The sequence below is a fragment of the Poecilia reticulata genome, linkage group LG1 (assembly GCF_000633615.1).
Source record: "Poecilia reticulata strain Guanapo linkage group LG1, Guppy_female_1.0+MT, whole genome shotgun sequence".
NCBI classification, from domain to species: Eukaryota; Metazoa; Chordata; class Actinopteri; order Cyprinodontiformes; family Poeciliidae; genus Poecilia; species Poecilia reticulata.
In genome coordinates this window covers 17,155,236-17,166,326 of record NC_024331.1, presented here as the reverse complement: position 1 = coordinate 17,166,326, position 11,091 = coordinate 17,155,236, and the positions used below count along the sequence as shown (strand labels likewise).

The following is an 11,091-nucleotide window of genomic DNA, read 5'->3' as shown; positions in this document are numbered from 1 at the left end:
TATATATATATGCTTGAGCTTGATATTAGGTTTTATCCTCTGGGTCACATCCAAGTTCATTCTGTTATTATTTCATGTATGTAATCAGCTATCCTTACATAAATATTTTACATGTAGAATTTATGAGAAAAGCATTATTGAATAAAATAGATTTTTTTCTAACCCAGAAACCTGCTTTTATCTACAAAGCCTACCCCATCTGGAACAGGAAGGCCAAAGAAGTATGATCTGCATCCATCAGGCTCAGGCATGTTGTAACCTGGACGAGGAAGAGGCGCTTTACCTGCAACACAAAATAGAGAAAAAAATTATTTCGATGTAGGTCATGAAGCCAGCTGGACAATATACCTGTGAGATTAAAATAGATCCACGTTTGCACATAGAAACACAGAATCTAAACATTTGACACGTCCCCCATTGACCGGATGACCCCTCTCCTATTACCCAGAGGCCACAGTCCGTTTCCTGGGCCTCACCCAGATAACAGAGCCAATATAGAAAAACATATTGGCTCCAACTCTACGTTTAGAGTTGAAGTAAATCCTACACATTTAAGAGAAGAGGGAAAACCATTTTAAAATAAAAAATAAATAACAAGAGTCACTTAAAATAATGTTACTCTCATTCTAAAACAGGAAATGTCTAAATGTATGTTAATGTGTCGTCATACATTTAAATCAGAAAATAATATGTAGAAAATGTAAAGTGGTAATTAAAATGTTTTGCTTGGACAAACAGATTTTTGATAGAGGAAGATCTTAGAAGTAAAATTTTGCTGTCTTGAAGAGCTAAAATATCAGCTATGCCATATGGCAGTAAAGGCAATTTGAAAGGTTATATGTGTGTGTGTCTTGCAGAGGTTACAGATTTTACTTATAGTCTGAAACAAGGCTTAATTTAACATTTTTATTTAAAAAATTTTTTCAGCTATAAATGTATTTGGAAAACAACATATAAGTACTGTTAGATCTTACAGACGCTTGCTGACTCAAACAAAATCAATAAGATCGTGTGTTACTTAACCCTAAATCAAAATATGCGATTCCATTAATCCAGGTCAGATTTACCATGTCTGCAGCGGTACTGGCACACTCCATCTTTTCCACCCATGAACTCCAGCATGGAGTCAAAGTAGCCGCTGACCGCCTCAAAGCCTCCCCTGAGGGAGTTCAGCCCCCAGTCCTCGCTCTCGTCCCCTGCCTGAGTGCTGCCATCAGAGGGTGGACCCGGTGGAGGTGGTGAGGCTTCTGGGTTTCCAGCCTCCTGACCTGCAGCTCTGAGGGTCAGCAGGCCCACCAGGAGGGGCACGACGAGGGCCCAGCGTCTCATCCTGTCGCTCAGACGTGCTCAGTGCGAACAGGAGTCAGGTCTTCTCAGAGGAGACACTGAAACTTTAGTGCGTGACCTGAACTTTGAGTCGGACGTGGACAGATGTCACGTCGAAAACCGCATGCCTGCTGAGACTTGCATGGCCTGTCGCGGGAACGCGCATCGCAAAGCAATCTCTCTCTCTTTTTTTTTTAGGTCATTTAGATAAGAAAGATGTTAACATTTATAATATATTAAAAGCAGCGTTTCGGTCAGATTTCAACCCGCCTTCATCGAAATGTGGGTGTATTGAGTAATGCGCGTCCTCGCGACGAAGAAAAGAAATCTCGACAGGCGCGCACTTTTCGGCACAACACCTGTCTCGCATGTGGAAGAACAAAGTCCAGCTGGTATCTCGGCTTTTCAGCAGGCCCAGCCTTTTATCAGTCCTGCTGATGATGAGTTTGTCTGCTGAGTGTATTAATTTAATTAATTACGTGTCGAATTGAAATCATGTCTGTTCATTTCCCCTAATAGTCCTGACCTCAGAAGCATCAAACTTAATCAGGGTGCCAAAACTTTTATGAGTGTGAACATATATTTTTTCTTATGTTTTTATTATATATCTTATTCAGATTTTTTTATATGTTTATTTTGCTTAGTTTTATCATAAAAAGCTGCTTAGAGTTTTTTTTTAAGTCCTAGGATTAACTTTTGTATAAAGCTTATCATATAATTTCTTAAGTTTAAATGAAGCTCAATATATATTTTGTGTTATATCCAAAGAACATTGCTTTTTATTACATATTAAAGAAACAACAAAATCAAGGTTTAAATACTTTTATTTGAAGTCTGATACATACTTGTTACACAAAAAGCAACTTAAGAAAGTGTGTCCTTGGAGACCGTTTTCAACAGGAAATGCCTGCAGGTGCAGCTGCAGCAGCACAGAACAGGTCAGAGCTGACAGGAAGAGGCTACCTCGCTTTAGTGTCTCGCTTTAGTGCTGCAGGAAGCTATTTAGACATAGCTGCAGGAACATGTATTATGCTTAATACATGTAAGCTTAATACATAGATGTATTAAGCAATCTCTCTCTCACTCTCTCTCTCTTTTTTTTCTTCTTTTAGGTCATTTAGATAAGAAAGGTGCTAACATTTAGAATAGGCTACATTAAAAGCAGCGTTTCGGTCAGATTTCAACCCGCCTTCTTCTTTGAAATGTGGGTATATTGAGTAATAAGCATCCTCACGACGAAGAAAATGAACTTGGAAAATGAACAACAACTTAGAGATACATCTCTGACTTGAGTGGTTCACACCTTCACCCTTTTTGACCGTCTTTTGACCTTTCTTTCTTCAATGTGTTTTTGAAATAACATGGTTGTCAGATGTTTTTGGGAAATAGATGAAATAAAGCTTTTGTTTTTGCTTCTCAGTAGCCTGATTTTTGAAAGATCTTTTCTGAAAGATTTTTAAAACTCCACATACGCATATGGTCATTTTAGATTTAAGAAAAGTTCAAATAAAGGAGCATGTCATTATCAATTTCTAGCATTCAGTTGTGCTTTAGTGTAGCATATAGATTAATAAGTAAAGTAGAAAAACATTTAAACTTGATTTAAAACTGTTCCAACCTGATAAGAAATCGGATTGAGAGGTTGCTTTTGTATTTTGCCTTTGACTGCTAAAATATCTGTCAATGAGGATTTTTTTTAAAAGTTCAAAGTCAAAAAAACAAAAATATTTGTTAGATTTTTTTTTTCATCTCTTGAACAGGTAAAACTTTTTAACAGTCAATTTATATTTTCAAGCTTTTGTGCAACTAGTCAGCTCCATTATATGTTGAAAGGTACCATTTCACCTCTAGAAAATGTGGTGCCCATGACTTTAAAATACTGCATCCTGATTTTTGATCTGAATATGTGGTCCATTAAATCCACAATTATTTAGACCCAAGGCAAAATTTGCATCAAAGTAAAGTTTTAATTTTACTAATATGTTTGTTATTATTAAACATTTTGAGAGGTCCAGCTCAATCCCAATTTCAATCTTATAAACTGTCTAAAGATTATGGTGATGGCAAAGAGGCCTGGTAACTTCTCAGTATTGCTGAGTTTAAATTTGTTTAAATTGGCCACTTCAGACTGATACTCCTGTTAAACAGAATAATTATCTTTATGTCTTTCTTGTTAAAACAAACTATTTGGTTAACTTTATTGTTTGTTTAAAATTAATTCATGTTACACCTCAGCTTCCCTTGTCCTGTTTCAGATTAAAACCTATCTGTTCACATAAAGCGTGACTGAATTAAATGTAAAGCTTGGATTTAATTGGAATTTAGGACTGTGAGTTACATTTTGATTGAACCCAAAACCTGGAATACATTCTTCAGGGGATGAAAACTTTTAACAGTCTCTTTTTTGAGTCACACAATCTTAAGTGGATCAGTATCTTAAGCTGAATTGTCTTTATAGAACTCATTGTTCAGTTACTGGATGGTACATCTCTTTGCTCCAGAGATCACAGTCCATTTCCAGGACTTTGCCCTGAGGTTAAATCAGTGAGTCCAACTCCTGTAGAACCAAAAAAGAACTTATTATTTAAAACCTAGCTAAAGACACAGTTATGTGTAGTATTTCTTCAGAAAATATTGACAAATTTTTTTTCAATGAATATTCTACTGTAACTTTGGCATTTTTAATCTGTTGTTTTAAAATGTAATTTTCCCTGATTAACACTCCGGGCCAAAAGGCGGCGATAAAACACCAGTAAACTGAGTACCGATGTTTTTAAAAAAGAAGAAAACATCGGCTTGAGGAAGGTACGCGACCAATTTCATTAGATTTATGTTTGTTTATGGCCATAAATTAAGCGCATGGAAGTATCTGCAGAGGGCAGGTGATAAATGCTCATATTTCAACTCCAGTCAGACTAAGGTAGTGTTTCTGAGGGACATTTTACAGCGCTACGCTCCTGCTGGGGAAGTTTGTTCTGACACGTGAGGGGAAAAAATGGCTTTTGCCAACTTATTCTCTGGACTGTCTGCTATGACTGAAGATGCGGGGAGCCCAGGTGAATCTGACATCACATTCAGGTAAAACGGCTGATTGTCGTGGAGTAAAATTGAATAAAGCAATGGTAGTGCGTTCTCTGCATCTGTGCGCATGCTCTGTGTTTCATAGCAACAGAACGGAGAATGGCTCGAGAGGGAGGAAAAGGAAAACGCAGTGGGAGATTCCCGGCTCGTACAAGAAGGTGAACTACTTAAAACATTTAAAGTTACTTGTCAGTTTACTAAGATCCGTTAAAGTCAACTTTAGATGTAGTTTGTCAACCATAAGAAGACAAGTGATGCTGAATGTTGCAGAAAACTAAATAAATCATTAGCTACTGTAACTGATCGACATTCTTGTGTTTTTGTACATTTTTCCTAGTCATTTACATGTTTTTAATCAAACTGCTTATTTAAACTTGTTTATTTTGTAATATGTACATCTGTAGTAAAACATTTGAGCACAACTTTGATCAGTTTGTTGAAACTCCTTGATTGAAAGGAGAAAACCCATTTTCTTTAAAGAGATTGTCTCCAAAATGTAAATACCTCTACAACAATTTAAAGCCCTGGGTTTATTTGTGTAAGTGTGTCATGGTATGTTTCAGTCATTTGTAGACTTTTAGTCTCTTTTGCAAACAATACCACAGTGTGCTTTCGACTGATGCAAACTAATATATCAGCACAAACGCACTGCACCAACTATGAAGCATGGTGATGGAAGAGCCTGTTTTTTTAAACACTATACCTGGGCAGCTTGCAGTTATTGTGTCGACCCTGATCTCCCCCATTTACCAAATCACTTGGTACTTAAATGTGAGGCCAGTTTGCATTTTTATTGGATTCTGTTTACTTTTATAGAATGATGTTGAGACTGCATCCACATTATCAGACATTATTAACTCAGAATAAGTCAGTCCAGAGATGCCTGAAGAAAGTTATGTGCAAATGTTATGAGGTGAGCAGGTTATGAACCTGTTATCAAGTTAATTAGCAAAATATGTTTCTAAATTTCCTTTGCATTTACTATGTCATATTTTATTTATTTTTTTCCCGTTTTTATAAAAGAGATTTCATCAGTTCCAGTCCAAAGACAACTTTACCTCCTGGAGCAAACCCTGCCAGGAGCAGGTCATAGAGAGTGAGCGCTCTTCTCCAGCCCAGAAATACAACCACAGCTTTAACTCCACTTGCAACCTCAGGCAGAACGGCAGCGGTCAGAATTATCAAACTTATTCTGGCAAAAAAAAGAAAAGGAATAAAGGGAAGAAGAAGGGGAAGAATCGGCATCATGATGATAGAGGCCCAAGACCAATAAAGGAGGTGAACATAGGTGGACAGTGATATGCTCAGAGAAAATATGAGAAATTTGGTTGGTCATCTCATCTTTGATCTCATTTAGGAGAGACCAAAATTCATGACCCAGGAGTTTAAGGACCAGAACGCCCTGTTGGTGGACGGGCGTCTAGTGTGTCGACATTTTCTCTCCGGACGATGCATTAAGGTCTGCTCCATAAAAACCTAACAAGTTACAGGATCAAAGAATACCTGACTCTCATGCTTCACTTGTCTTTATTTTGTTTGCTTTTGTTTTTTTTTTTGTTTATTACTTTTTGCTTTGCAGGCGGATCAATGCCAGCTGGAGCATTTTCAAGGTTACAACGACATCATAAAAGAAGGCTGCAAATATTACATCAGGGGATTCTGCATCAACGGGCAGAGCTGCCCTTACATGCATGATATCCTTTTACCTATTTCTTGTTTGATCGCACAGTTCACTGTCAGAAATGGCAGGACAGTTTTCTTGTTTTCCTTTACTCGGCAGCACAGTCGTTTCCGTGCAAGTTTTTCCACAAGAAAGGAAATTGTTTGCAAGAAGGAAACTGCAGGTTCTCCCATGAGCCGCTCAACGACGTCACTGAAAAACTGTTGGAGGAGGTTGGTAATGCCGCTGTTTAGGGAATCCGGAGCATTAAAGTGCATTTCTTTGTGCTGTAACATCTAAGTGAGGTTAATGTGTTCCCACTCCAGGCCATGGAACAAGAAAGAGCCTTTTACCAACTTGCAAAGACAAATAAAGAGGAGTCAGAACAGCAGATGGACGCACAGGAGACCAAACCTGCTGAAGAAAACAAGAACCCAGATTTGATCTCTCAACCTCTCAGGTGTTAAAAAACGAGATTTAAAAGTCATGACACGAAGTAGTACATGAATACTGAGTTGATTAAAATTTCAGAAATGGGTCAGAAATCAGAAAATGTAAAAGGAGTCGACAGACGTTTGGTAGAAGGTGCTCTGGTCAGATGAGATAAATGCAAAAATGCTCTGTGTGATGCAATACTTAATATTTTACACCATATGGTCAAACACAGTGGTGGCAGGATAATGCTAAGTGAATACTTTATACGTTTGCAAAAAAAAAAAAACATTTGCCATTTTTTTATTTCACAGCTGTGTGCCACTTTCTGCCACTGATTTGTGGTGTATAAATTAAAATAGGTTAAAGATTGTGGCTTTTAGACGCCTTTTCGTGGAACCGCAGAGTGAGAGTTATCATTCAGGTTGAACTTGTATCCATTTTCATTTTCCAGGCCAAGCTTTTACAACAGCACGGATGCTGAGAAGGAACCCCTCCAGCAGCCTGATGTTACAGAACAGTGTGCGTCAGACGCCAACCAGCCTCCCAGCTCTTCACCAAGCACTCAGAACCAACAGGAGCCAGTCTGCTACTCGGTGGAAGCCATACTTGGACCTCAGCTGTCCAGAACTTTCTTCAGTTTCTCCAAAACTCCCGCAAGTCAGGATACTTCATCTGCCTCTCACCCTCAAACTTCTTCTGACAGACCTCATCCAAACCAACCCAAAGCCCCCAACTCAGCTGAAGCTGTCTTCAGCTCCAGTAAATCTGCAGATAATTCCTCTAACAGCCAAACACCTGATCGTCCTAGAGAGCGGACCGTATGTTACGCACCTCATGTCATTTCAGAAAAGATCCAAGCTCCTCCTTTTAGAATAGAGGAGCCACGTTCATCTCTCAGAGTTATAGAGAATGGATGTCGACAAACATTGCCAGAGAGCTTGTCGTGTCTCGAAGTGAAAAACCGCCCGACTCCAAACTCCGTACCAGTTCTCTCTCATACATCTGGGGACGAGAAGGAGGGGCAGAAAACTTGCTTCAAACAAAAGTTATTGCATCGTCCAGAGATGTCTGCGTCTTCCAGAAGCAGAGAAATCGAGGATTCGCTGGCAGGAACTAAACCCGTTGAACTCTTTGCAGGACAGGCGTGTCTTCTGAAGCATCCGAAGCCGGATCTCTCCAAAGGAAGAGGTGCTGTTCCAGATGAACCTGTAATTGGATGTAAGAAAAGAAGAGAAGCGGGTGATGTTGCAGTTAATCACTTTGAACTCACTAATATTCTTCCAAGCTTCAAAAGGAAACATTCCGATGCCCAACCTGCAACACTAGAACATCACTCTTCTAAAACCTCCATAAAATTCAGCAGCGACACAGCAAATCAGGGAGATTTTTCATCTGAAAGTAATAAAACCGTGAAAAGATCGTTCAGTAGCCTTTTTGCAAGCCCACTCTCTGACGGTGTTACACCAGGATCAAACTCTTTGACTGCAGCTGTGAGACCTCAGCGGTCTGCGGATGTCCAGATTCCCTCCTTGCCCTTCTGCAGCCTTTTTGCTTCCCCTCTCAGTGAGAATTCGCCTTCTTTTCCAAGCTCAAAGACTCAAACGGCGGAGTTCGCCGCTCCTCCTTGCAGGCAGAAGTCGGCTGAGAGTGTGGCATCAAAACCCAAACAGAGAGAGACTGATCGAAGGTGCTTCCCATCCCAGGTTAGAATGCATCACAGGCGCTGCAAAACTGAAAACGATGCTGTGAAGCCGCCGTCGGCTGCAGTTTGCAGCATTTTATCCGGCTCCGCTTGTGAGCCGTCTTCAAGTCGGACGAATCAGAACCAGCCTGACATTTCATCCCCAAAAGGTAAAAGACCCTTCAGTGTTTTTTTTTTTTCAAACTTTAATGTATTATATTTGGTCTTATGGCAGACCAACCCAAAGCGGTTTAGTTTGAAAGTGAGGGAAAAAAATGATTCATGGCTTCAACATCCAAACGTATTTGTATTAATCCTTTTACTCTGATATCCTCAAATAAAATCCAGTGCAATTTCACCAAATGAGTACGTTCAAGTCCACCTGTCTGAATTTTACCCAAATGCAATAAATTGTAGAACAACTTTTCTTTCTGCAATCACTGCTGCACGTGTTTTGGGATTTCTTTAGCTCAATCAGGATTGGGTGGAGAACATCAGTTTCCAAGTCTTGCCACACATTCTCACTTAGGTTCCGGGGTTTGTACTTTGACTGGGCCTTCCTATAACACATGAGTATGCTTTACCAGTTTAACCAGCTTTTGTGCACCTTGGAGAACAAATGAATGAAAAGGTTTTAATAAAAACGTGTAAATTCCCCTCTCCCCTACAGTCCTTTGTTTTTGTCTGTCCAATAAAGTCCCATTGAAGTTTGTGACTGTAGTAAAAAGCTACAATATGAACAGATTGTTTTTTGTTTTTTTTTCAAATATTCATTTTAATATTTGTGCGCTCTTGTTTAGATGCTTCAGCACCTTCAATCCTGAAGTCCCTCTTTGTGCAGCTGAGGCCGTACCCAGAGGACGGAGGACAAAAGGGCTCCGGTCAGAGCAGAGACCAGTCAGGTACACCAAGTTATTTATGTACTCTGGGCAAAACGGTGTCGTATTTAACAGTAGATTGATTAAACTTGATTTTAGAAGATGAAAAGGAGAGGGCAAAAAGAATAGACGTCGAACAACATTAGAGAAATCGTAGTAACTGATGAGGGCCACGTTGAGAAACCCAGTTATTCCAAACTAGAACTTGGCCCAGTTTGAAGAAGGAACTAGAATTTTGACGAATGAGGCTGAAAACAAGGTGCTTCACTATGTAAGGCTGTAACTCTCATTTCATCCACAAGGGGCAGTACTGAAGCGCTGCCCTGAACATGACTCCCTACCATAAAAACAAAGACGTTGATTCTTGCCGTCCTCCAAACTGTGTGCTGGTGAAATGAATGTGTCTCCTCGTTCATCCATGATTGTGTAGTTGTTCTTAAACTTTTATTGTATTACTGTAGATATGAAGATTAACACAATATTAATATTATGTAATAATTAATATTAACACACTGATCAATGTAAAACCAGAATTGTAAATGGAAAAAAAAATTATAATAAAGAAATTGTCAGGGGGTGATTATGGAAAAAAAAAATCCTAAATGTAATCAAATTGTTGGATTTTTTTTTTTAGTTCCTTTTTTTATTTTCCTTTGCGTTTTTTTGGTGCTGTAATAGAATAAATTTATTTTAAGATATCTTTCCCAATTAATGTTGAGGATGATGTAAACAATGTTAATGTTTTCTTTACTTTTAAACCTGGTTTTGTAGCAACACTTTTCGAGACTTTTAGTGCAATTACAAAAGGTGCAATTTAATTCAAGTTTTCCGTCTCATGCACTTTGAATATAGTTTGGTACAGTGGTGACTTTTTTTCTTTTTTTTTTGGCAGTGTATTGAGACACCTGGCAGACCGGCAGCCCCCCTCTCAGCCGTTCTCCGTCTGTCACCAGTCCAGGTGTAAGTAAGGCTCAGGTGAACAAATCTCGCTCACACTGCTCACCTTTCAGCCCACTGGCTCCACAGCGGACAGAGAGGGAGGCCAGAATCAGAAGAAAGAGAATGGAAAAAATCTGGAGCAAAACCAATGAAACGCCTTTTAAAGACTTAAAAAAAAACACAGACCTGTGATGCATGTTTGGAGTTCAGTGTAGCTTGTATGCATTGGCTAGTTTTAAATATTTCATAATTGGAAAAATCTAAATATGTAATTTAATTAAAGTGAAGCTTTTTTTTTTAGATTCAATCCACTCAAAGGGATATATTTCAGTGGCATATTTCAAGTGTGTGTTTATGCTCATTTTTATGGAATTGTCTTATAGCTGATGAAAACTATAAATTCTGTTTCTCAGAATTTTATAAAAGGCTAATAAAAAAAAAAGGATGTGATACTTTGTTGGATCTCCATTTGCATGAATTACTGCACCAGTGTGTGTTGAAGCGTGTTGCTATGGTAACACGCTTCAGCTCGTCTGCATTGCCAGATCTGGTGACTCTACCTCTTGACAATACGTTCAGTCACAGTAACACCACTGATATTGATCCAACGGCCAAATGCTGCTGGAAAATAAAATTAATTCAGGTTTATTTAAATGGCACCAATTAACAACATGTTGCCTCAAGGAACTTTACATAAGCAAAATACTTACGCATTTGTGATTTCTAAGTTGTTTATTGAAATCAATATGGAATAAGGCTGTAACACAAAATATGGAATACTCTGGATGCACTGCATTCGAGTTTCACTTTTTGAATTGAATTACTGAAATAAATGTTCTTTTGTTTAGATAAACTTATATGTGTTGATTTAAGACTAACGAACAACCTTGATCCATTATAATTCATGGTGTTTCATTGGAAACGGAACACTAACTTTAACGTGATCTTACAGAGTTGCTCTGTTGGTTTATCATCTCCTAAAAATGTATTTAGCTTAAACGTCTGATTCTCTTGTCCGCTAAATAACTTTCTTAAATCTGTTCAGTTAATCCTTAATGTTCTGCACTGCAGAGTAAAGCAAAGACATCAGG

The 11,091-nt window shown here is 38.6% G+C and overlaps 2 protein-coding genes across 3 annotated transcripts in view; one reads left to right on the top strand and one right to left on the bottom strand.

The window, feature by feature from the left end:
* LOC103463466 (group XIIB secretory phospholipase A2-like protein) overlaps positions 1-1,597 on the bottom strand; it is a 3,613-nt gene extending 2,016 nt beyond the window's left edge. Inside the window, exons 1-2 of the mRNA XM_008406831.2 lie at positions 1,068-1,597; positions 195-283 (exon numbers count right to left, since the gene is read on the bottom strand). Coding sequence (XP_008405053.1) covers positions 195-283; positions 1,068-1,329 — 351 coding nt within the window. The 5' untranslated portion in view covers positions 1,330-1,597. The remainder of the gene's footprint in view (positions 1-194; positions 284-1,067) is intronic.
* Positions 1,598-4,102: 2,505 nt separating this feature from the next.
* Positions 4,103-10,457, top strand: LOC103463473 (uncharacterized). Of its 2 annotated transcripts, XM_008406843.2 has the most exons (11): positions 4,103-4,404; positions 4,493-4,565; positions 5,224-5,320; positions 5,431-5,685; positions 5,765-5,866; positions 5,987-6,101; positions 6,191-6,300; positions 6,394-6,527; positions 6,954-8,353; positions 8,984-9,085; positions 9,954-10,457. In XM_008406843.2, the coding sequence occupies exons 1-11, from the start codon at positions 4,368-4,370 to the stop codon at positions 9,959-9,961; spliced, it is 2,433 nt and encodes an 810-aa protein (XP_008405065.1). In that variant the 5' UTR covers positions 4,103-4,367; the 3' UTR covers positions 9,962-10,457. The 2 variants fall into 2 exon arrangements, with proteins under 2 accessions (XP_008405065.1, XP_008405073.1); XM_008406851.2 differs by lacking the exon at positions 5,224-5,320.
* Positions 10,458-11,091: the final 634 nt, after the last annotated feature.

Coding starts and splice junctions, on each gene's coding strand:
- LOC103463473 (XM_008406843.2), top strand. CDS start 4,368: ATGCGGGGAGCCCAGGTGAATCTGACATCACATTCAG. Junction 4,566..5,223: donor TTCCCGGCTCGTACAAGAAG/GTGAACTACTTA, acceptor TTACTTTTATAG/AATGATGTTGAGACTGCATC. Junction 8,354..8,983: donor TGACATTTCATCCCCAAAAG/GTAAAAGACCCT, acceptor GCTCTTGTTTAG/ATGCTTCAGCACCTTCAATC.